At 47.7% G+C, this 26800-nt stretch overlaps 1 protein-coding gene across 1 annotated transcript in view; it reads right to left on the reverse strand.

Annotated features, from left to right (window-relative positions):
* Window positions 1-26800, reverse strand: part of LARGE1 (LARGE xylosyl- and glucuronyltransferase 1) — a 590958-nt gene that overhangs the window by 280344 nt on the left and 283814 nt on the right. The window contains exon 4 of the mRNA XM_067697877.1: window positions 15391-15473. Coding sequence (XP_067553978.1) covers window positions 15391-15473 — 83 coding nt within the window. The remainder of the gene's footprint in view (window positions 1-15390; window positions 15474-26800) is intronic.

Genomic DNA, 26800 nt, shown 5'->3' on the forward strand with positions numbered 1-26800 from the left:
TCAATGCTTTATCTTTACCACCTGGATGTACCGGCATCAGTGCAGAAGCACGTGGACAAAGGATGAGGTCTTTGGACCAGCTGTGCGGAGCGGGTAACGCACCTCTCCCCCAGCACAGCACTAAGTCCTATCTTCTGCCTGTTCCTCCCCGAAAGAGAAACAGGCAGCCACGATGGCATCACCTGGGGCTCCCATAACTGAGTATCAGCCCACCCTCACTCGTAATATTTCTAAAGCCTTTATTCATTCTACCTCAGTTGACCCGCTGTTACACTGAGCCAGCACCCAAAATGCAAACCAGCAGTACACAAGGGCAAAGCTTCCAATTCAAACGGAAATGGGTTCGAAGCCCAGATCTGGCATCTATCAGGGGAGGACTTCGAGCATGTCACTTATACCTCTGCACTGCTGCTTCTTCATTCTGCAAAATGTGAAAAACCTCCTCTACGGGCTACTGGGTCAGTTAGATGAGATAAGACGTACCATACATGATGCATCTCAACAACAAACATAGATGGGATAACAACAGACAGCAGATACGCCTTCCTGAGGGACCGCCAGGCACAAACCAGAAGTTCAACCCAGTAGAACTATTACCAGAAATATCATTGCTCTAGTAAGAATAACGGCATACATCGTAATACCACGAACGAGCACCTCTGGAAATCTAAAGATGAGAACGACCTCGCCCACCCCAACCTCGAGGAGTTCTTACTACCTAGAGACAGTTAAATATGAACCCAAACATAAACAGGAGGTGGACTGTGATAACAGCTACAACAGAACACAAGGCTCCAGGAGAGCAAAGCAAAAGAAGGGCTAATCTGGACCGGGTCAGAAGAATGTGTAAGAGGTGGGGGAAGTAGTGCCCTGAAGGATAAATGACTTTATTCTTGGCAAAGAAGAGGGGACTTGATCCAAGGAGAATAACACGAGACTCTGGCTGGAGCCCAGGGGGTGCTGAGAGTGTGGTGGGAAGGGAAGGGTTAGCAGGGACTCAGGAGTTCGAGCAGAGAAGGGGAGAGATGCAAGTGCATAGGGAGCAGTGCAATGAACGCCCGCTTAAACAGTCTGGATTTGATCAGCTCGGTGTGGGGAGTAACAGACTGGCCCATAGCTCTCAGCCTCCTGCAATCACTCCCCAGCCCTGTTCTAAGTTCTAGATACACAGATTTCTTTCAATTCCCCCTACCCTTGTGCTCTCTCTCCACCTGGGCCTTCGCACACACCGTTTACTCTGCAGGAAACCCTCTTGCATTTGCTCATTCTATAAATACTTATTAAACACCCACTGTTCACCAGGTGACGTGCAGGATGCTGGGGACATGGTGGTAAGACACCATCCCTGCTCTCACGGTCTCATCCTCTCCTTCTTCCTCCTCCTCCCCCCGCCCCTGCCTCCACAGCCCCCATTCAGCATTTGGTTCTCTCTCACCCAGCCTTCACTTCTGAGGTCTGCCATCATTTGCTTTTAGAATCCTTCCCTGACGACCCATGACTAAGTCAGGGGCCCTTCCTAATGCACAGTCAGCTCAGCATCTGTGCCCATCCTTAGGCTGTGGTTGCCTGTTTACTGGTCTGCATGCCCCCTCGACCGAGAGCTCAGGGGAGTAAAGGATGGTGCCAGTTGTGTTGAAATGGAGAGCCCCACGATCGAACTCAGTGCCTGGGATGCAGTAGGAGTTCAATAAACGAAATGAAGAGTGGGATAGGTGATGGATAGTGGGCAGCTAAGGGGAACAGAGGTGTATGCCTCACTTAGGAGATTAGGTGAATGTGAAACAAGAATCCGACTTAGTATCTGGGGAAGAGCAACAGCGAAGTGGAATCTAGAGGAATTTCAGGAGAAGAGATCTTAGATATGGGGGAAATGGAAAGGAAGAGGAAGACACTGGGGTTCCTGGGCTGGTGGTGATTCGTTCAGGACAGGGGCTACAAGAAGAAAGGCACACTGGGGGAAGATGATGGGTTTGGGACTGGGTATACCAAGTTTCAGGTGAGGGTGGCAAAGCCAGGTGGAACTGGGTAGATGAGTCTAGACCTGAAGAAAGTTATTATCCAAGGCCAACCTGCCAAACACATAGCAGGAGCTCAGGGTGCTGAGCTGAACAAATGACCCAAAGGAGCGATCAGCACTGCTGAACTTCTCCACGGCACCCGCTGCGCGAACACTGCAAGCTCTCCCATTAAACTGTCTATACTCAGAAGGAAGGGGCACGCCTGCCTTACAGCTTCCCTGGAAGCCCTACAGGTAGCTTCCCTATAAGATGCTGCCAGCAGTCCTAGGTGATGATTGGTGGCATGAGGGAGTGATGGTGTATTTGTTCACTGGCTACTGACTTACCTGGACGCTAAGCCAGAGACAGCTAGACAGCCACCTGGAAGTCAGAGGGTCCCCTTAGCCCTCAGTGTTGGCACAGTCATCCCCCTCTCCCACGAGCCGCGACCGGAGTCTTACGTATCAAGAATGAATGAAGATAAATCTGTATAACTGTCAGCTTGCATTTTTATCCACAGTAGAGAGATGGCTTAATTTTAGACATGGGGTAACAATACCAAACAGATCAACATACTACATTTGCCCCAACACATCACGTTTTCCACACATCTGTATCTTTGTCTGGGCTGTTCCTTCTCCCTGGGATACTCCCCTGATACTTGGAGGTCCCTGAGTACCTGTTCTTCCTTTCAAACTCCCTTTGTCAGTCATCTCCTCCTCAAAGCCTTCTGTGAGCCCATCTTCATCCCTCCTGCTAACTGGGCACCTCAAATGAAAAGCTAATCTACCACTTCCAGCGAAGCACTGGGTGATACAAATTCAAACACCTGGCTCCTTCTCTGCACCGCGAGGCCTCTGAGAACAGGAACCATCTTTTCATCGCCACCCCCAGTGCCCAGCAGAGAGCACGGCAAGTAACGGGTGCTCAAGAAACACTAGTGCAACAGGGGACGAAAGCCAGCGCCCCTCCTTCCCTGTCACCGGTCACATTCCCATAAGAAGTAAAAGCAGCTGATGGCACGCTTGCATCAACGGTTCAGGGCCGGCGCTCTGCTCCAGGACATCTGGGTCAGAACCCTGGCTGCATTAATGACTGACCGAGTGACCGAAAGCATGTGACTTCAGCTCTCTATGCCTCAATTTCTTCCTTTCAATTCAGAAACAATAATGGTAAGTAAGCAGCAGGACACTGGGTAATTGTGACAATTACATGATGTGTATAAAGCACTTAGCAAATACCTTGCGTGGAATATTTCCACATATGCTAACAATTGGTGTGGTCTGAAGGTTCGTTGCCTCCCACACCAAATTCATAACCCCTAAGGTGATGATACCAGGAGGTATGGCCTTTGGGAGGTATTTAGGTCACTAGGGAAGAGTCCTCCTTCCTTATAAGGGGTTAGTGCCCTTATAAAAGAGGCCCTCTTGTTTTTTTGACCACATGAGAACACAGAGAGAAGTCTTCAGTCTGTAATCAGGAAGTTGGCCCCCAGCCAGAGTCAGGCCATGCTGGTGCCATGACCTTGGACTTCCCAGCCTCTAGAACTGAGAAAAAAAATACATGTCTCTTGTTTGTGAGTCACACGTTTGTGCTATTTTGTTATAGCTGCCTGAACGGACTAGGACAACTATTCCCGACACTAACTTATGAAACTGTTCTTTTCTCCACTGCTTTTGCATCACTTTTCAAATAAAGTATTTTCAATTAATTCTTCCATTCACAGACAAAAAATGAGTTGAATGAATAAACACCCAACAAAGAGCTATCAAGCAGCAAGTAAGGCAGAAGAGGGATTTAGGCAATGAATGAGCTCAGAGTCCTCTCTTCAGGCAGCAATCAATCTGGCAGAGACAGAGAAAGAATACTAATAACCACATAAACGTTAGAACCCCGGTGTCGCGCTGTAACGCTGGGCTACACACACGGCCGCAAAGTTTGGGAACGGCACAGCTCCCAGGGAGCCACCTGAAGACACTGACGTGGACGGTGAATGAAGGTACTCCTGGAGCTGGAGAGTGAACAACTTGCACAACTGTACAGGACGGTGCCACAAGGAGGAACACACATGCCACTGGAGTATAAGGTGGGAGAGACCACTTCTCACTAGTGGGGAATCTAGGAAGTGCCCATGGATGATGTGGCAAGTAAACCGGACCTCTGGATGCAAAAAGATGGAGGATAGAGGAAGGCATTCTGCAGGAGGTAACAGAATAAGGAAAGGAACGGAGGTGGGAAAGTCCACCGTATGTCAGTGAAAGAACAATAGTCTTCTTTGAGTGGATCACACAATGTTTATTGAACACCTAGTGTATGCCTGGAATGGGGAGGAAAAAAAGAAGAGAGAGACAGTATTAACAACAAGAAGACAGCCAGACAAGGTTTGGGGAGCTCAGCAGGCAGCAGATTGAAGTTGTAATTCAGGAGGTTCATCTAGTTACCGAGCAGAAGATGAACCAGCGTGGGTAAGAGGAACAGGCTCTCAGAGGACGGTGCAAGCATTTTTTTTTTTTTTTTTTTTTTTTGCAGTACGCGGGCCTCTCACTGCTGTGGCCTCTCCCGTTGCGGAGCACAGGCTCCTGACGCGCAGGCTCAGCGGCCATGGCTCACGGGCCCAGCCGCTCCGCGGCATGTGGGATCTTCCCAGACCGGGGCACGCACCCGTGTCCCCCGCATTGGCAGGCGTACTCTCAACCACTGCGCCGCCAGGGAAGCCCCGGTGCAAGCATTTGTATGAGGCTTTCCCCCTCTCCTGCATTCTTCCTCTGGTCTATTTAAAGCATCTCTCCAGAAGGGAGTGTAACTCCAGAAAGCCACTGAGCTCCTCTTTAGGGCTAAACTAGGTGTTTGCATGGTCAAAGGGGTCAGTGAGCCTCATCAGCTTCCCTCATTAGACAACTAAGAAAATGCTTAATCTGAGGACACACAGTCCCCAGCTCAGGGGACCACCAGGACCCTGACAGTTCGCTGACCCCCTCAGTAATCCAATGCGGTCTAGCCAGCAGTAGCTCACGTCTCCTCGTGGGGAGGAGGAACACCTGGAGGGGCTCTGCTAATAATGCTCCACCTTGGGAACCATCACAAGGATGTGGGTCCCGTCAACTGCACCTCCAGCGGCCACGAGGAAAGCACCTGAAAGCATGGCCCAGACCACTTTTCATAGAGCTCCTGTGTAAGCCAGAATGTCACCCTTGAGCTTTAACTTCTGAATCCGGCTGCCAACCAGATGGTCCCACTTCATATCCCATGGGCCCCTTGGAATCAAGGCGACCCAATTACAACCCTCCTAACAAACAAAGAATGTCAGCTCCATGGGGACAGGGACCTGGTTGGTCATTCACTGGTGTATCCCACCCCCTGGAACAGTGCCTGGCATATTAAATAGGGGCTCGTGTTGTCCTCTCTTGGCCCCTTACACATGTCTGTCCTCCTGAATTCCCTGCCTGAGTGAACGGTGCACCATTCACCCACACTCAAAAGCTAGAAATGGGGCTGTCACCTGGGCTCCTTCCCCGCCCACGTCCCACACGCCCAGTCAACCGCAAGTCCCCAGAGGCAGCGTTAGTCTCATGGTTGGGGCTTTGAAGCCAAACCGCCTGGCTGCTTCTTATCTAGGTCCTGTCACAAATGATGTGACCCTGAGTGAGCTTTTTAATCTTAGTCTCAGTTTCCAAATCTGTAAAATGGGGTTGATGTTGATGGCTCCTACCTCATAGTTACTGTCTGATGAACTGAGTTAAAATATATAAAGAACTTAGAAGGGTGACTCCCAGGCAGTAAGGACTTCATAAATATTAGCTATTATTACCCCAACTAACCTTCAGGAACATCTTATGAATATATTCACCCCTTCTCTCCCTGATCTCTGAGCTTGCTCCCTCCAATAGCTCGTCCATCCTGTCAGCCCTGAACTCTCTAAAATGATCACATGATCCCCTGCTCACCATACAGCCTTGCGCCTGGAGCTAACCGGACCTTCAATGAGCTCCCCCTGTCCCCCTGTCCATGCTCACGCCTCCCCACTCCCTCCTGCACTCCAGCCACTGTCCTCCGCAGACCTGCATGTGGCCACCTCTTCTCCCTCCTTCAAGAAGAAACCGAAGTGTCACCTCTTCAAGGAAGCCCTCCATGGCTACTCTACCCAAAATGTCCCTCTCCCTCCCCATCACTCCCCACCCCACTGCCCTGTTTGGTTTCTGTCTAGCACTGACTAGTATTAGAAATCTCCATCTTCATCGGCAGGTCTATCTCCACCCTCCACTAGAATGTGAGCTGTCTAGGGTAGAGATTCTCTCGTTTCACAAAGCACCTACTCTCTCGTTAACCCCCTCTACAACCCCAGTGCCTAGAAAGTGCCTGGCCGTGAGTCAGGTCCAGGACTTGGCCACGTTCTCCCACAGGCTGTGTTCACGCTGTCGTGGCTTCCACAACCGCCTACACGTTGCCGCACTTCCTGCTTCCAGCCTTCTGTTCTCAATTTAGACGCCACGGCTCCAAGGAAGCCACTCCACAGAGTCAGATGCCCTTTCTTAGTGCCTCCCACTGATATCAGAGCTCAAAACTTAGATCTTTGCAACTGTTCCCTGTTAGATGGAGTCTCGGCCCTGGAAGCTACATTTTGTTGATGATCTTTTCCTCAGATTTTTAACAGTTCCTTGTAGATATAATCATCCAGTGATTGTTTATTGAAAGAATGAATGAACGGACAAATGAATAATTACCAAAGAGAACCAAATTCCCTCAGAGTGGACACAATTACCTGGAAATTAGGTGTAGAGGCACTTAAAAGAAAATGTGAGAGTAAATCTTTTAATTTGGGGTTAGGTGATGGTCTCTTAGATATGACATCTAAAGCTCAAACAACAAAAGAAAAACAGATAAACTGGTCTTCAAAATTAAAAACTTTTGTGCTTCAGAAAACACCATCAAGAGAGTGAAAAAGACAGCCCCAGAATGGGAGAAAATATCTGCAAAGCATATGTCTGATAAGGGACTTAAAACCAAGAATGTGTAAAGATCTTTTACAATTCAAGACAAAGACAAGTTAGCAGGTTAAAAACGGAGCAAAGGATCTGAATGGTCATTTCTTGGAGAAGATGTACAAATGCCAATAAGCACAGGAAATGACGCTCAACATCATTAGTCACTAGGGAAATGCAAATCAAAACTCAGACACCACTTCCCACCCACTAATGGCTAAAATAAAGAGACAGATGATAACAAGCGTTGGTAAAGATACGGAGATACTGGAACTCTCATTTGTTACTTGCGGAATTCTAAAATGACTGTAGCTGCTTTGGAAAACTGTTTTGCAGTTTCTCAGAAAATTGAGCAAAGTTACCATTTGCTGAGTTATCCAGCAATTCCATTCCTCGTTATATATGAAAAAGTATGAAAACATATATTCACACAAAAGCCTGAACACGAACATCCAGAGTTACATTATTCATAATAGTCAAAAAGTAGAAACAACGCAAATGCCACCAACTGACGAATAAACAAAATGTAGTACATGCATACAATGGAATATTACTAGGCAAGAAAAAGGAATGAAGTACGGACACGTGCTACAACATGGATGAACCTTGAAAACATTATGCTACGTAAGAAGAAGCCAGTCACAAAAGACCAGAGAGTACATGATCCTGTTGATATGAAATGTCCAGAATAAACACATCCATAAAAACAGAAAGTAGACTAGTGGTTGCCAGGGGATGGAGGGAGGGGGAAATGGGGAGTGACTACTAATACATATGGGTGTTTCTTTACAAGATGAAGAAAACGGTCTCATGTTAGATAGTGGTGACAGCTGCATAACTCTAACTGTACTAAAAACCACTTTTCAAGAGTGAATTTCATGGTATGTGATTTACATCCCAATGCTTACTTACTGGCCTGAGATGTGGAGTGATGGTCTGACCTATGAGTTTGGGAGAGGGATTGAGGCCTGGTCTGTTCAGCTGTCTCTGGGCTTCTTTCCTGGGGAACTGTGTTGTACAGTAAGTCATTTGCCCAGGTGGGGAAGGCCTGCAGTTGTCCCGGTTGGCTCAGACTGTAAGTAAACCCAATTCATGAGGCCAAAAAAGAACTCACAATTGAAAGAACATCCCACAATTCAGGACTAACAGCAGCAGAGGTGATATTTCATTCTCCAGGTGTAACTTCTGAGCCTTATTTTGCAATTGGCTCCTAACTCAGGAAGGTAAAAATGTTTTAAAGATAGAGGCCTCCAATTCCCCAAATCAGCCAGAGGTGATGAGCCTCCATCCTACTCTCTGTTGTCCAGAGGTAAATTAGCAAGAGTTAGACAGATGTTAAGAACATATTTACGCCAAAACGAGTTTCAGAAACTGAAGACAGTAAGAACTCATTCAGAAGAATCACAAAAGGAATAATTTTCTTAATATATGATTCAATGTTATTTAATTTTACATCTAGATAACATCCGAAATAGTCTTTTATACCAGTCCACCAGTTACATATGCATTTTGGGAGCACTGCTTTAAGCCCATGAGAAAAGGCTTCTACCTGAACAGGCAAGCTTGAGTACACATCTTCAAATACAATGGGGTCCACTTGGCTGGGTTCAAGCAACACAGACACTAGGTCTGTTCTAATTCAGACCAGATCACACTTTTTTAACAAAGAAGGGAGCAAGTGCATGCTTCATCTTCAGCACAGTCTGCAGACTTTGCTCATAATGAGCAATGCTCCTGCTGCCTCTGGTTTCCTTAACTGCTCCCCTGTTCCAGGCTGGGAAGCAATAAATATGGTAATACAAAGAGGCAAAGATGATTAAACCCTAGCTTCCTCCCTGCTTTTCCTTTCTTATTTTGTCAGGAATGTGCCACAGCCCCTGTAAGGCAATCCAAGGTCTGTTTTTGATTAAAATGTACAAGGACAGCTGAGTTGAAATAATCCTTAATTATTAAGGTTACAATGGAATTGCAGTTTTAGAAAAAGAAAGAGCCTGTGACAGCAACTCGAAGGCTCAGTGAATCTGTTACACTGAGAGATGTAAATGGAACTCACTGCAGAAAACCATAGCAGCCAGAATGAGGGTTTTTCAGTGTGAGTTCTTGCATTGGGGGAGGACAAGTGGCCTTGATAATGTGGGAAGAATCGAGGACAAGTCAGTATTCATGTCAGAAAAGCTCTCCAGGGGAGAAGAACAGAGCAAATCAAAGGCCTCATGGTGTCGTAAAAGCAGCATGGATTCCAGGGTTGGCCGGAGCCAAGGCTAGAGACCCAGGAGCATCACTTATTCACCTGTGACCTTGATCAAGCTATTTAACCTCTCTGAGCCTCCGTTTCCTCATCCATTTGTGGGAGTAACGGCATCCACTGTACAGGGTTGGGATGAAGGTCAAATACAATGACCTATCCTTGGCATCTGAACTATACGAATTAATTTTTTTGGATTTACATATACATGCGTGACTAAATAGCAAAGATCTTTTACCTGTTCACAGGTTCTACATGTCCTTGCTGTTTTTCTCCCTGAACTTTAGCGAGGTAAAATTGACAAATAAAAATTGTATATATTTAAGGTGGACATTAAATACTTTGAAAACATTAAAGGTGATATTTTTATACATGTATAATTGTGAAATCATCATCGCAATCAAGCTAATGAACACACCCACTGCCTCACACAGTTACCACTTTCTCTTCTTTCCTCCATGCGATTTTCTTAAGTCTTACTAGAACACTAATGTCCAGGCCTTTAAAACCACTATCTATACTTATCACCTCAAAAATACATACCTGAGGGGGAATGAGGATGATAATGGAAACCACAGGAGTAATAATAATGTCTACATGGTCACCCAAAATGATGAATGAAAATAAAAATAAGAAAATGATACTCAAAATGGTAACTTTTCAAGAGCTCAGACTCTGAAGCCAGACTGACTGGGTCCAACCCCGGCCCTGCCCCTCCTCTCTGTGACCCTGAGCCTTGACTTCACATATGGATCCTCAGTTTCATCATCTATAAAATGGGGATACCAGTAACCACACCCTGAAACTACATGAACATTCAATGCATTCATATCTGAAAAACACTCAGAACACATCCTGATGTAGAATGAGAACTACCTTCCTATTTGTAAAATAAATAAAAGACATAAATGTTTCACGTCGATTACCTCTTTTGATATTCACAACAGGGCTCTATGAGAGGCTGGGGGGCAAGGCAGAGCTCCAAGAAGTACAGTGACCTGCTGGTTCACCAGCTCATAGATGGAAAGTCCAGAATCAGAACGTACTTCTGGTTTCCTTTACTTAAATCCTAGGTTCCTCCCTTCAAAATCTGGAAACTGCTTCTATAACAAGTTTAAGCCTGAATAAGCAATAAGACAATTAGAGGCAGACACTGGTCACGAAGATGCTGTTTTATCCTCTCTGTTCTTGAGGGGCACAAGTAAAGCTAAAAAAAAAAAAAAGGACGGGTGTGTGCGCGCACACACACACACACACCAGCTGTTTGACATGTAAAGTAAGGCAAATCACCCAGCTTCTTCCTGCCAACAGGGCTGTGGAGTAACAGTTAAGTAGATCACCCCAGCAAACGAATATTAAATGTTTACAAGCTGGTCCACCTTCCTGCCCAGGAGGTAAGCACTTAGTGACTAAGTGAATATATATACTTTTTCCTCTGCTTACTAAAAGCTCGGTTTCCTTGAAGAGCAGCTATACTTCCCGGTTTATCTGCAACTGGGATTGGAGTTACAGGCATCCCCCGAACTTTTCTTTAAAGTCTCCCATCTAGGTGACACAGACACATATTGTGTTATTTTCTACTAGGTAAACCTTTGCTCACATTTATTTTGTATTTATTTTTCTCATCCTCCTTTTTTCTTCATCATAGAGGGTACAGAGTAAGATGACCAAAAATATATATAAAGAGAAAACAAAACCAAGATCATCTGTATTTCTACCACCCCAGACACAATATACAAGAATTCCATTTTTCATGTATGTTTTGCTATTCTTTCACTCCCTGTAGTATTCCAACCATGTATATGTGTATCTGTATGCATGCCACACATGTGTGCATGTATTTATATAGTGGGACGATGTTATGCATGAGTTTTTTTTGTGTGTTGTGTTTTCTTTTTTTTTTTTGCGGTACGCGGACCTCTCACTGTTGTGGCCTCTCCTGTTGCGGAGCACAGGCTCCGGACGCACAGGCTCAGCGGCCGTGGCTCACGGACCCAGCTGCTCCGTGGCATGTGGGATCTTCCCGGACCGGGGCATGAACCCGTGTCCCCTGCATTGGCAGGCGGACTCTCAACCACTGCGCCACCAGGGAAGCCCTACGCATGAGTTTTTGAACTGTGTTGTCACTCACCTTATATCATAAAATATCACTTGTCCATGTTATGACATACTTTTTACAACCAACTAAGAATATGGTTTACTATAAGAGGACATTCCATTATTTAGACTTATTGTTTAAGTGTTATTTGAATTTTTATGATTGTAAGCAATATTTTGCAAAAACTTTTTTCTGTAATTAGGATTATCCTTTTAAGACAGACTCCCTAAAGCAGTCATAGGGTAAATGTCTTGGTCATAATACTATGAACTCTCTTTCTAAAAGGTTATAGCAATTTTTTAGTGCAAGCATCAGCATATAAGAGTGCCCATAATACTTTTACTATCTTTTAAAATATAGTGCGCCCACTGTCACTAAGCATGCTGCAGAAGCAAAATTGATTTGATGTGACGAAGCAAACCTTACATGAAATTTTGCTAAAAATCTTGTCTGGAAAATAAATCTAATTACTGTAATTAACAGTGAAAGCCAAAAGAAGCATACTGAACCACTATATTATTAACATTAGGAAGGTACTCCGTTTGTCAAAGTATTTTATAATCAAGTACTAGTTAATCCTCACAGTGTGCTTTGGAAACAATGAAGCTATTTATAGCTGGACTTTCTGAGCTGAATGTCTTTCAAAGGTCCTTTTGTCTTGATATCTCAAATCATTGTCACCAGCATATCAATTCACAGAATAATTCTCATCTGTAGAATTTCAAGGATGGGAGGGACTTAATTGGCTATTCGGTCCAAAGGGATCAAGTAGTCACTGATGTGGGGTGTAGAATGTTCATACCACATACTGAGAATTTACTTTCTTCTCAAGTCCCCATGCCTCCATGAAAGTATGGCATGCCATCAGCAGCTGATAATAAAACTACTGCTATGTTTTTAAATTTATTTATTATTTTATTTATTTATTTTCGGCTGCGTTGGGTCTTCGTTGCCGTGCACAGGCTTTCTCTAGTTGCGGTGCGCGGGCTTCTCATTGCAGTGGCTTCTCTTTTTGTGGAGCGCGGGCTGCCGTAGTTGTGGCACGTGGGCTCAGTAGTTGCGGCGCACGGGCTTAGTTGCTCCGCGGCATGTGGGATCTTCCCGGTCCAGGGCTCGAACCCGTGTCCGCTGCATTGGCAGGCGGATTCTTAACCACTGCGCCACCAGGGAAGCCCCCTACTGCTATTTTTAAATTTAACATCTTTGTGCTTCAGCTACTGTAGAAGTAAAAGTTTATACTCAACAGGATTCTTACGATTTCAACAACTATTGGAATTATTTAGGTTTTATGACCTTAAAGGTGCCATAATTGAGAAAGAGCGCGATGACCTGGAATCGTGCAAACACTCTTCTCTAAAGAGTGGGCTTTTTCCTTTCAATCAGGGAGGGACCCGAGGTCTTTAGTGGAGACAAGGAATAAACACATAAAGGCTGAGAACCACTCATCTGATTCCATGCATAGCCTACAGAATGCCTGGTTTCAAGGGGCAGATGGAGGCTGCAGAACCGTGAGTCCCCAAGGTGCACAGAAGCCGTGGTGTTGGGAAAGGGCCCCTCTTCGTTCGGCGTTCCCACCTCCTCCTCAGATGTACAACTGAAATCACAGTGGCAGCCGGACAGAGCTACAAGGAGGACCTGAGCACCCCTAGCAGTAACTGATCCCGTAATGTATTTGTCGGTTGTTCACCTCTCCCTGCTCCAGGAGGCAGTGAACCTGATGTTTTGCTAACCTGCCAGCTGACTGCAGGAAGGCTGGGGGCCCTGCAAGAACCAGCCACGGGAGTTCAGTACAAACAGCTGAGCTAAGAAGTGTTGTTTTCAACCAAGTCAGTTTTGGGGTGAACTGATTCCTAGCAAAAGCTAACCGATATACAAACTAAAGTCTCAAGAACGAGATGATGTGCTGAACATCACTGAGCTACACGGCGGCTGGAATGTGAAGTCAAACTAAATCTGGGCTAGTAAGTAACTGGTTGAATTAACACTCTTCAGGTTATCTATTAATGCAGTCTCCTAGGTTCACTTATTAAACAAGTCAACACTTACTGAGCATATAATACATGTTAAGTACTCTGCTGAGATACTGGGAAAACAGGAAAAATAAGGCACGGTGTCTGTCTCCAGAAGCCCCAGATTCTACTACAGGAGATATAACATGAATATATAAATAAATTACAATGTAATAAATATAATGATAGAAAGATACACAGGGTATTATGGGCTGGTAGAAGGGGAGCCCCGACCCAGGCTTCCGGTTAGAAATGATACCTACACAAAGGCTTCAAGGATAAAAGAGTTTGCCAGACTGGGGTGGCAGGGAGAGGCAGGGGGAGGGGAGAAATGGGCAGAGAGAGCAGCAAGAGGAAAACAATAGGTAGGGCGCACCTTGGAGAGGGTGGGGACCTACCAGCACATCAGTGCTACTGGAGCGTGAAAAAACAGCGAGGAGAAAGAGAACACTGCTGAGAATGACATCACATCCCGGATGGTCTGTGTGCCACAGTAAAGAGATTCAATTCTCTTCCCTCGACAAGGAGAAGCTAAGGAAAGGTTTTAGGAAATCAGATTTGCATGCCTGAAATATCATTCTGACATTAGGGAGGATAGGTCAGGGAGACAGAAAGCACAGCTGAGAGTACATGTAGACATGAACTATGACACTCACAGTGGGGATGGAGGGGAAGGGGTGGAAATGAAAAATTACTTAGGAAGGAGGACCTCAAGGCATCAGTGATAGACGGGCTGGTTGGGGGACTGAGAGAGGAAGAGGACACAAGATGAATCCCACTTTCCTGCAGGGTGGGTACGTCTTGGGTGTCCACCAACTCTCTCACCTCCATTTATGCTGTTGACAGATCTGGGTGTAAACCTTTACATGGATCGCTGTTCAATTAAACTGTGGGAGCTTTTCATGACTGTTCCTACTGCTAAGACCCTTCTGCATCCTGCCGTGGTTATCTGATACATTTCCATGCTGTTTACTGCAGCTACGGGTGAGCTTCGTCCAAACCCTTGGTAAGAAAGCAAGTTAGAGCAGAGCCCAAGGACACTGGCTGGAGCTGTAGGCCCAATTCTGGATACACTCTGAACATAACTAGATATCAATCAAAATAGTGAGGGGACAGAAGAAAAGTGCCATGAAAAAGCATTATGAAAGCAAATGGCCGGAGTTTAACTTGGAGAACAGAGGACTCAGGAGGGACTGTCATTTCCAGGTGGAAGAGGAATCCATCCTTTGTATGACTGTCTCCACGGTGATGCACTAGCACCAATGGACTTCATCACACAATCTACCAGTTGGAAAAGTTCAGTTTGATATAAGGCAAGACTGTCTAATGGTCAGAAACACCCGGAGGTGGGATGGGCTACACTGGAATAGAATAAGCATCCTGTATTAGCTTGCTAGAACTGCCATAACAAAATGCCACGAACTTGTGTGCCTTAAACAACTGGAATTTATTTTCTCTCGTTCTGAAGGTTAGGAGTCCAAAATCAAGGTGTCAGCAGGGTTGGTTTCTTCTAAGGTTTCTCCCCTTGGCTTGTAAATGGCTGTCCCGCTGTCCTCATCTTCTCTTCTTATAAAAACCTCAGTCATACTGGATTAGGGCCTACCTATATGATCTCATTTTAACTTAATTACCTCTTGAAAGGCCCTATCTCCAAATACAATCACATTCTGACGCCCTGGAGTTTAGGATTCAAACAGATAAAATTTAGGGGGACACAATTCAGTCCATAACACAACTTGTCAACAGGGAAGTGTAAATGGAGGTATGGTGAGTGTCAGGTAGGGGAAGGCAATGAAGAAACTGAAGTAGCAAATCTGGAGTGTCTTTGAAGGCCCCTTAAGGTCTAAGAGCTACAATTCTAAACATTGCGAGAGGGCCCCTCATCACTGCTGTTAAACATTATTAACATGATAATCTCCCCGGGGTTTCAGACAATAATTACATTTTCATGGCAGCTTAAATGATTGATGAGAAATGTTGCTTTTATTTAACCCTTCCTGGAGGAAAGGCACAGGCTGACAGCTACACACGTGAGCCCGCAGAGGACAACAGTCACGCTTACCTGTGAAACAGGACAGACTTCACCAAGGTGACAACATCCCGGCTGGCGTTGTATCCGGCACAGACAATGGCAACGTGGATTGTCTGGGAAGCAAAGAAAGCAGGGGGAGCAGTTAGATGGAGGAAGAGGACTTTGCTGGCGCTCTGGACCGCACGAAAAAGTGCCCTTATTTCTTGCTGGGATCATTGGGACACAAAAAGCATTGGCGGCAGCTGTGAAGAATAACTCGAGACAGTTTCATGAAGGCCTTTTTAATCGGTTTATGGAGTTATCATCATTTGGAAACCATTAAGGCTCTTTTCAATTACATTTTGGGGATGAGAGAAATGGCAACTGGCTTGAATAGGTAAACAGTGAGTCCCGTGCCCCCATGTCTGCAGACCGTGACAACTGGTAACAAGAGAAGAGAAAGTAATAGGCCCTGAAAGGATGACCTGACAATCGGGGATCTCAGACAGAGACGTGGTGGCTCAGAGTTTGGGAAACGTTCTCACGAGATGTCTCAGGTCAGGGGTAACCTGATAACAGAGCAAAGGGACCAACAAACACCTATGGGCCCCAGCTGGGATGCCATTCAAGGAACTGAAGACTGGCAGAATCAATGGGACGAGGATGGGTCATCTCATCCAAGCACTCGAGAGCATGGGCCCCAGTCTGTCCATTAACCAATCGCTGTAACACGAGGGGCATGACACGTATCCTGCAGGATGTCACGGAAGGGAACTATGCCACGTGCAGAAATGCAGCACACTGCAGTCCACTCATGACAAAAACGTCCTCAAGAGCTAAGCTTCCCAAACGGGGTGACTTGGCACCTTGGTGTGCCGTGAAATGAATGACAGGCGATGAAGACACTCATCTCTTCAAGTGAGATCTCCAGGCTACCAGGCAGGTCTACCCCTCAGGCTTGGCTGCCCTCTGCTGCCAGCAATTTTTCCTATTCACCTCCTTGTACTACACAATTATCATCCTCTGTTTGAGCCACACTGACAAAGATTGGAAAGTACTGCCCTAGGGCATCCCCTTTAGGAAGTTGCCCAGCCTCTCTCAGAACAGCTGAAAGAAACGGGGCGTTCCTGCCTCTCCATGTTGTCCTTTTACCAAAGCACAGCCTCCCTCGAATTGAAACCTGCCTACTAACACCCACTCCAGCCCTGCTCTGTCCTGGGAGTACTGCAGAACCAATATGTTCCCCAGGGCGTCCAATACTGAAATTCGAGGGAGAGGTCTTGATAGGTGCCTCTTTGTTTTCAGAACCACACACATGGCCCTTCCTCCCAGGGCACGGCTCCCAGACTCTCTGCTATCCTCATGAGCCACTTCCAACTGCAGTGCAGTTCTGACGTCCTGGTCACTGCCACACGGGCTTCCCCAGACCTACCTTCAGCACCGTGCCTCCTGACATCACCAAGGGAAGTTTAACCACCTCAAGGATAAACCAGCCAAGAGCCTGGAATGCACTTCCAAGACCGCTTCAACTCCAGTGAGCTTCACTGCACCTTGGCCACCCACTCTCAATGCCAGGAGCGGAACCTCAGCGTCACCCAGATCCTCATTGCGAGAAATCCTGAAATCACGGGTTCACCCGCAGCTGTGGGATTCTCAGAGCCTCTCACCCCTGCACCTGCCCCTCTCCCCGTCCTGAAGAACCCCATTCCGCCCTGTGTACCAGGCCCTACCCTGTCTGACCCATCTTCTGTGCCCTTGGCTCCCTGACATGTTCAACCCCACACTCAATACACAAACCCAGACTCCTGGATCAGGGCTACAGGGTCCCTCCTCCAGACTTATACCTGGGGATCAAGAAGGAGGACAAGGGAAGATAAAGGAGACGAATAATCACCACACTAAGAGCTAATATTTATTGGGCAAATTATTACATTCCAGGTACTGTACTTAGCACACAGATTGCCAGATTTAGTTGTACAAGGCAAGTACAGTGTTACTATTTCAGTATTATACATCAAGAAACAGGCTGAGAGATGGGATTTGAATTCTGCAAAAGAGATTCTTCACCCTGCTGGTGGTACCTCAGCAACACACAAAAGATTTAAAAAATACACCCTGTGCCCCGGCCCCATCTCAGACCAATTAACAATCTCCTATGCCCAAGATCTTAAAATACCCTGCTGGGAGGCCGTAGTTCTCAACAGGGGCTAATTTACTCCCCTCTGCCTCCCCCAGAACGGGCGTCCACGTCTGGACTCATTTTTGGTTGTCACTCCTGGGGGTGTGCAGGGCTACTGGCATCCGGTGGGTGGCGGCCAGGGATGCCGTTCAACACCCAACAATGCACAGGAGGCCACCGAGACAATGATGCTGTGCAAAAGGTCCAGGTTTTCGGGATGGGGAGGGGCTGGGAGGGGCTAAGATCTCACGGGGCACCAAAGCCACCTTTCTCAAACTCATTTCTGCACGTCTCAACTTCTCCACCTGTAAAATGATGACAGCCCCGCTTATCTCCGGATAATATCTCCAAAAGACTCGGAATCAAAGCCTGTAATGTGGATGCAACTGTCACAGTTTAAATCATGAAGGAAACGGATAGGGAAACGCCTGCACAGAGGAGACATAAGCAGGGCGGGGATGAGAATGGTAAAAGCATGCTGAATCAGGCTCTTTGGAATTGCAAATATTTAAACACCTGGCCTCCGCGAGATGTCAAACTCTGTCTTGGCTTCAGGGTTCAGGGACGTTTTCAAATGGGCCCATTAAATGTAAGCACGAGCGTGCACATTCTCAAACATTTTACATAATTTTCCAATCTCTTTAGTTTCATCCAGTACACCTGCCACCATGAATAAATTCATCCTCGGGAGCCGCTGCGGCAGAGCGCTGCTACCCAGGAAAGCAGAAAATTGGAGTGTCACGAACACGCGCCGGGAAGAGTTCGGGGTGGTCCCAAATTTTGTGGGTGCAGAAGCGAACGGCAGGAGTGAGGCAGGGCTTGGGGTAGGAGCGGAGACAGTCCGGGAACAGGGATGAAGGTTCCTTGAAAGAGCAGGGGTGCACACATGGTCCTACCATGAGAACTTTCTGGTCTGAAGCTATGAAGTCCAGGTTTTCATGTTTCTCAGTGTGGTGGCTTAAAGATGGTCACAGATACATGGACATTCCGACTCCCAAAGGGAAGGGTCTAAACATCACATTCTGTGACCACTGGTCCACTTCTACCCTACACTTGGTAGGTGTCATACTTGCCTTTATGGGTCAAAAAGTCTGCAGGTAGCGTGACGATGCTCTTCTCTGCTCCTCTAGGCTCACTCTCTGAGCTTCTCCAACCGGCTCTGTGCCCCAAGAGCCTGATTTTTTTGGACCAAATTAACTGGGTTCCTCCTGCTTCTGGTTCCTGGTTGAGTTTGGTCAATGGGAGACCCCAGCGGGAGTCCAAAGGCCCCCCTCTTTATGTCCACTTCTTGCTGGGTTCCACAGGGCCTCCTGCCTGCACCTCTCGGGCCCAGGGGTCACAGTGACTCCCTCGTGGGAGCTGTACCACCCTCGCTGGTTCCCCCTAACCCTGCATTAAACCCTCTCCACCTCTTTTGTGAGCGTCCCCCTGTTTCCTGCCAAGACCAGACCAAATTCCAGTGATCCTCCCTAGCACCCCATTTGTCCTGGTGGCTGGAAGGGAACCACAGATGATTCTGGGGCATCCACAGATATATCACTGATATATCTAAAATAAAACAAGGCAGGAGAGCAACTTGAGAATGGATAAATTGTAGTTAGAAATTTTAAGGCACTCTGGAATTCCCTGGCAGTCCAGCGGTTAGGACTCAGTGTTTTCACTGCTGGGGCCGGGGTTTGATCCCTGGTGAGGGAACTAAGATCCCACAAGCCGTGTGGCACGGCCAAAAAAAAAAATTTTTACTTAAAACAAAATTTTACGGCTCTATACAAAATTCTCAGACACAGGGACCACAAGGCTCTTTCTAAGGAAGCCAGTAAAGCTTCCTGCTCACTTACAGTGCTGCAACCTGCACCCAAAGATACAGGTTAGAGTGCCAGAGCTAAGCTCTCATTCCTGATGCCACTGGGGTCAAGTGAGTGACCTTTACTTTTAAGGCCTGCAGGAAGAATTCAGACATGAGCAGAGTGTTTTTGGAGACTGATGTGCCAGGCACTGTGCTGGGCTCAAAGGATCAAAACGTCAATCAGCCTTCATCCCCCGGGTCAAGTGAAGAGAGAGGAAGAGCCAACCAGACAACCCCAGCAGGGACTGCAGAGGCTTCTGTGGTGGCAAGCTCGGCGTCCCTGCCCCTAGAGTAGCCAGCAGCACCCCAGACCGAGCAGAGGCAGGGAGAGCTTCCAGGAAGAGAGGGCATTCTAGTAATGAGACCAGGGCAATACTCACTGCGGCTATTCAAGGTTAGCAGGGATTTATAACTGTGTGCTTGCCAGTCTCCATGTAACCCGAAAGAGAACTGCCCCCCAACAGGAAGAAATCCCCACAGGGCAGAACTAATCAACACTCCAGCCAGCCACGTGTCTACCAGCGACCCCATGAGCAGCGACCCTGAAGGCCAGGCATTCTGCCTGGGGGCACAACGCAGTGAAAGCATCTCATAACCGGGAGCCTTTGGGAGTGGGAGGGGAAACCTATTTAAACGCTGGCATATGTGCGGAGGGGCTGGGGGAGTCAGGCTCGGCCCAGATTCTGGACTGCAGCTGCTGGAACAGGGGGTGGAGAGGCAGGACCTCCCAGAGGACAGATGCTCCCATGGCAGCCAGGGAGAGGCACACAGCTGGCGACAGAGGCAGGAGCCAGTTAGCTGGGAAAACCCAACGAGAGTGAAGAGACCTGGGTCTGAGCCATAACTTCAAAGCTGAGTTGCTGTGTGACCTTGGAGCAGTCGCTTAACATCCCTGAGCCTCACTGGCCCACCTGTAAAATGGAGATCAAGGTAGACACTCCACTGTGTAGCTGGGGGGATCAGACAAGTAAGTGCAAGTAGGTGCACTATTGAACTGATGCTTGTTCACGTGACCGACTGCATACACAGCATAACGAGAAGGTGTTCATCATCCCGCGGCTTTAACCTCCTCGTCTGTAAAACGGGGACATCATCCTACTTACCCTCAAGGGGCTGCTGAGGGAAAGTGGTCCTCAAAGTCTAACGTGCATCAGACTCCCTGGAGGGCTCGCTAACATAGAGCGCTGGGCCCCTCCTCCTGAGTTCCCCATTCAGGAGGTTCAGAGAGCAGCCTGAGGATCCCCCGAATCCAGATGACGCCGCTACTGCTGGTCCAGGGACTCCGCCTGAGAACTGCTCTGTGCGTAAAGCACTTTGAAGAGTGTCTCCGGTTAAACACTCCACAGATGTCAGCTGTGACTATGTTGGGAGAGGAGGAGAGGTCTTCGCAGAATCTGTTTCCGATACTCTCCCAAGAGGAAGCACCATCCCGCTTCTACAAGACAAGCAGAGGCACTGCTCCCGCACAGCCACCTCATTCTCCCAGCACCTTGGAATTTACGACTCTTCCGGGGTGACGAAAAGGCCAGGGGAAGAGAACACGGGACGCAGCTTCTCCTGCGCAAAAGCAAAGCCCTGGAAATCAGGACAGTGGCCCAGCTCTGCCTCTGGCCACCTGGGTGCCCTTGGGCAAACGACCTAACCTCTCTGATCCTCAGTGACTCCTTTATAAAAAGAGGGATTTAGAAGTTCTATATACAGAGCTTTCCTAATACCCAGGATTTTCCAAAATTCAAGAGGAAGGAAGCGAGAGCAAATGAGTAACTGGTACAAGGCCTCAGCCAGCCAGCGGCAAAGGGGTGGAAGAACTCAGACTCCTGCCATTCGACCCACACAACTCGGCTCAGTAACACACATATGTTAACTATTAAATTTTTAAAAATATATTGCTAACGTGCCACCTAAAATAATCTTACAAACTGCCCAGGCTCTACTCTCTTGGGAAACCACTGACCGAATTCTGTCTATTCCCTCAAAATACTGATCCACCGACCCAGAAGACAAAATTATTTTAACCCTGTAGAAAACAGAAGGAGACCCCTTCCAACTATAATGGAAGCCAAGTCATCAGGGGCTGCACAAGGGGGCAGGTGGAACGCAGGGCCTACAGGGCCCGGTGAGAGGACGGGATGGGCCAACCCTCCAGGGGGTGGTGACTGCGTCCTCCGTGGCCAAGGCCCAATCAATGGACAACAAGGGAATGATCTCCCAGCATCCCCACCGGCATATTCCTGGTCTGCTTTAGGGTGGGTTTTCTTGTGTTATGAAGAGCATGATAAGCTGAGGAATCAGAAACCCAAGTATTTTGTGGAAGACATGTGAAAGGGTGAGACTGATTTTTGGGTGGGTTGAGAAGAGTTTAATTATTAGGGTAAACCCATGCCTGGGGCAGGTGGGTTGTCTAAATATAGCCCCGTACCCAGCACAGTTGACATGTATCACAATCCCATCTATGGGGCCAATGGACGACCGGCCTGACCCCAAAAGTCTACACACCTTTGCCAAGTACTCAATCATTCTACAAGCGTGGACTGGGCACCTACGATGTACCAGGCTCAACTGTAGCTGCTGGGGATACAGCAGCAAGTGAAGGAGACTGAATCTTTGCCCCCCATCACGGGAGCTGGCGTTCCACTTGGGGGGGACATAGAAAATAAACAAACAAAGGCATATATAATTAAACTATATAGAATGCTAGACGATGATGAGTCTAGGAAGAAAAATTAAGCAGGGGAGGAAGAGCAGCACGTGGATAGGCAGCTGGTGAGAAGGGCTAAGATTTTAAAGTGGGGTTGTCCGGACAACTCTCCCTGAGAAGGTGACACTGGAGCAAAAATCGGACGTAGGTCAGGAAATGAGGCCTCTGGGTGTCCAGGCAGAGTGTCCCAGGCAGCGGAAACAACCCTGAGATACCAGGCAGCCGCCTGTGGAATAGGGAGCTGTGGAAAGGCAGCCTGGGAAAGACGGCAGGGAGGAAAGCTGGGGTCCGTGAGGCAGCTCTCCTAGAGCTCCCAGGCACCCTTAAGAACTCGGCTTTTCCTATGTGTGAGGAGAGAAGCTACTGGAGGGTTCAAAGCCGAGAAACAGCACAATCTGACTTAAATTTTAAAAGGATCACTCAAACTGCCAGTTAAGAACAGATGCTCTGAGTGTGCACATACCTGGGGGTGGGGAGGAGCAAGCACGAAAGGTGGGAGCAAGGAGAATAGTCAGGAAGCTACTGCAATAACCCAAGTGCGGTGGACTCCGTGATATGCTGCCTAAGGCCCCTTTCATGAGGTGTGCGTTGCCCCACTTGCTAGGAACAGCCTCCTTGCCAAGAGCTGCCTTTTTGAGGGTCGGCCCCTTCCCGGGGCAGCTGCAGCCAATGACCCTCCCACGGCATCCTCAGTGGCTGGCCCCATGGACATGCCTTCACAGATGGTCAGCATGTGAAACTCCATCTCTGGGTGTGCTTCACGGCACAGGAAGCTGGAGATGAAATGGGCCAGGGAGGTAGTGGTGGGGGTGAGAAAGGGCCAGACGGCATCCTAGTTCAAAGTCCTTCATGACCAGTTCACAGTCGGCTTCTCCAGCGGAGGGAGCAGGCTATCACACGCATGAAGATTTACAACCGGGGCTTCCCTGGTGGCGCAGTGGTTGAGAGTCCGCCTGCCGATGCAGGGGACACGGGTTTGTGCCCCGGTCCAGGAGGATCCCACGTGCCGCGGGGCGGCTGGGCCCGTGAGCCATGGCCGCTGAGCCTGCGCGTCCGGAGCCTGTGCTCCGCAACGGGAGAGGCCACAACGGTGAGAGGCCCGCATGCCGCAAAAAAAAAAAAAAAAGTGAGGGTTGCATCTTTATTTGTTGTCATTGTTCTTAAGGGCACATTTTCAAAGGAAGTTTTACAAGAGGGCACAATAGATAAAGCAGATCAAGGCAGCCCTGCTTCGGGGTAAGCACAGCCAGGAGGCTGCCAGAGAAAGGGCCCCTTGCCATGGCCGTGGTGCGGAAGCCAGCCCAAGACTGACCCCAAAGATCCCTGCCAGCTGAGAACCATGCCCTGTGCGGCCCCTCCTACATTGTATGAGTGAGTCTGTGTGACCAGTCGAACTTAGCAGAAGTAATGGTCCGTGACATCCAAGGCTAGATCATAAAAAAGACTGTGGTGTCTGCCTTGTTCTGCTGGATCACCTCCTCTGGGGAAAGCTAGCTGCTACACCAGGGGAACACTCAAGCAGTCTTAAGGACGTGAGGCCCCAGCTGGGCCAGTGTGCCAGCTTGGAAGCAGAGGCTCCAGCCCCAGTCGAGCCTATAGCTGATGCAGCCCCAGCAGATGTCTTAACTGCAACCTCAGGAGAGATCTGGAGCCTCAATCTCCAACGAAGCTGCTCTCAGATTCCCAAGTTTCAGAAACTATGAGATGATAAATGCATGTTGTTTTAAACTGCTAAGTTTTGGTAATAACTTGCCCTGAAGCAATAAATCATTAATACACTCAAGGAAGGTACCCGAAAGACCACACTGAGAGCTAGGGTTCCTGAAAATCACTGCAGAAGAAGTCCTCCTAGGTACCTTCCAGTACGACATCCCCTAGTTCCAGGGCCTGACCTTTAGCAAGGATATTTTAGTAGATTTACATCCTTTGAGGAGCCCCAAAGACAACATATGAACCTAATGAGATGTGTATATCCAAATGCTGTAAGAGTATCTTTCAACAGCAACGTGAGGTATGAAAAGATTGCGGGCAAACCCTTCCACTGTGGAGTGATTATGGAAAGACCTTGAAGGTGAAGTCAAAACAAAGAGGTAGATCAAAATTCTTGGAGGTTTGTTATGGGTCCAGAAAACGCAGGTAAGAGGTGTCAAGGTTTATAAACATAAAACCCAAAGCAGAACGGTAAACTCCCACTGAGCTGACAAACGCGGTCACAATCCGGCAGGCACTTTAACACAACCCAACTTCTTTTTAAAGAACAGACAGATCCTTGCTTAGACCTACAGAGGAATGATTACCCTCATAGGGCTGCGCCAGCCCCCAAGGTGAAAGATGACCTCCATATCGTGACTGTCACCCTGAAGCCTTCTGAGGTGAGGCATCTGCCAGGCACAGAATAAGGACTGCAGTTCTGAGCTGATGGGAACACGGGTCCCAGCAGCTCTAATTTATGAAGTGTCCAGCACAGTGGTTCAGAGCACAGGTTCTAGGAAGCAAACGGCCAAGGTTTAAATGTGAGAGCTCCACCTCTTCCAGACAGTGCGACTTTACAATAATTATTTAACTTTTCTCAGCAGTAGTTTTCTAATTTATAAAAGGAAGAAAGTATGCTATGCAGATTAAATGAGATATTTTATGTAAGCTTTAGCATGGTGTCGCCTACACTTTCAGGGCTCAATACATGTTAACTTTTATTACTATTACATTACTATTTCATTTTGAATGAAGTTCAAAGCACGGAAGAGAAGGAAAGAGATACTTCCTCAAGGAGTGGTCTGACATCAGACAGTACCATTCACCTGGCTTTTCATAATAACAATATCAACTGTTGCTGTTTTAATTCTTTGACGTTCTTCCCATTGAGGGATGAGATGTGTGCTCCTTCTCCCTTCAAACTGGGTGGGCTTTTGTGACTGTTTCAACTAACAGACTACACTGTCAACAAAAGTGACACTATGTGACTTCTGAGGCCAGGTCATTAAAAGTGCTTCTGGGGCTTCCCTGGTGGCGCAGTGGTTGAGAGTCCACCTGCCGATGCAGGGGACGCGGGTTCGTGCCCCGGTCCGGGAAGATCCCACATGCTGCGGAGCGGCTGGGCCCGTGAGCCATGGCCGCTGAGCCTGCGCGTCCGGAGCCTGTGCTCCACAACGGGAGAGGCCACAACAGTGAGAGGCCCGCGTACCGCAAAAAAAAAAAAAAAAAAAAAAGTGCGTCTGTTCTGCCTTGCTCACTGGGATACTTGTACTTAAAGCCATCGGCTGCCATGGAAGCAGGTGACTGTTCCGGAGCCGCCATGTAGTGAGGAAGCCCAAACTAGCCACAGAGGGAGACCACATGGAGAGACCCTGAGTCCACAACAGGGAAGAGAGATGCTGGGCCAGCGCCCATTGCTTCAGTCCTCACCATTCCAGCTGCAGCCACCAAGAAATTGCATGAGTCCCCCCTCCACCCCCAGACCAGAACCACTCAGCTAAACCCTTCTCAAATCCCTGACCCACAGAGACCAGGAGAGCTAATAAAATGACTGGCATTGTTTCAAGCCATTACGTTCTAGGTGATCTGTTAGGCAGCAACTGAGAACTGGAATATCCATGATAAGTCTATGTGAAACCCATACAAAGTCAGTTTCCCACCTGCTGTCTCATTCATTTCATCCTCACAGTTGCATAGGGAAGAGCACATTATTATTCTCATTTCATGATAATGAAATAGACTCCAAGAGCGTAACTGAATTGCCCAAGGTCACATGGCTAGTGAGCGGCAAAGTAAACATTCCTGGTTAGAAATTCGGACTCCAGTTCAGTGATTTCTGTGCTGTACCATAAGCTGACTCCCAGAATAGACCAGAACGAGAAATGCAAGAGAACTGCAGCACACATCTGTACACACAGAGGCAGAAGCGGAGATCAAAGAGGACCATCCTGTTCCAAGTCCCAAAGGCACAAAGAAACCAGCCCCTCACGGAAGCAGCATTGTCCTGGCAACAGATATGTGCAAGAATGAAATGGGCAGCTCCTTGAAGGCCACACCATTAGAAAACAACAAGAGGGCACAAGGACTGGCAAAGGCCCCTGATTTCTATCACCAAATATCTCAGCTGACAGCCCGGGCATCATCTCAGAAGGGTTTTCAGAAATACTTGTCATAGCCCAGAGAAGTTTCAGCACAACCAGATACAATGACAACGTCCTTGGTGACGAGGCCCTGTGCACTGACAGCGTGTCAGGACCACCTTCAGCACTTGCAACCACAAGGGCTCCCATGAAGGGAGGATTCTATTTTGACTCCACTGACTGACATTTCTCATCAGCCTCCATGGCATTTTCCCAAAATTCTTTAAATATGCCAAGCGATGGAAACCGAGGAAGCACACTGCTGATGGGTATAAAGACAGCATCTCAGGGCACGTGTGCCCCCAGAGTAGACCACACTGAAATAAGATGCAAGCGGGTCAGGACTTTCTAATTCATCTATGAAACCTCGAACAGGACCTGGGGTTCATCATAGGTGAAGTCCACCAAAACATAACTTTTTAAGGGTCTAAGACATAACATTATCAAAACGCACAAAGAGAAGATAAACAAATGGACAAAACCTAATTCTCAGGTGCAAAAGACTAAAAAATAAGTTATAGTAAAAATTAACAAGCTCGGGGTCTTTATCTCTCAAAGAGAACAAGGATAAAGTGAACCCCATCATTTATTTTCGTTGTCCCTTAAAGCAGTGGTTTCCAAACAGT

Source organism: Pseudorca crassidens, chromosome 11 (assembly GCF_039906515.1).
Source record: "Pseudorca crassidens isolate mPseCra1 chromosome 11, mPseCra1.hap1, whole genome shotgun sequence".
NCBI lineage: Eukaryota > Metazoa > Chordata > Mammalia > Artiodactyla > Delphinidae > Pseudorca > Pseudorca crassidens.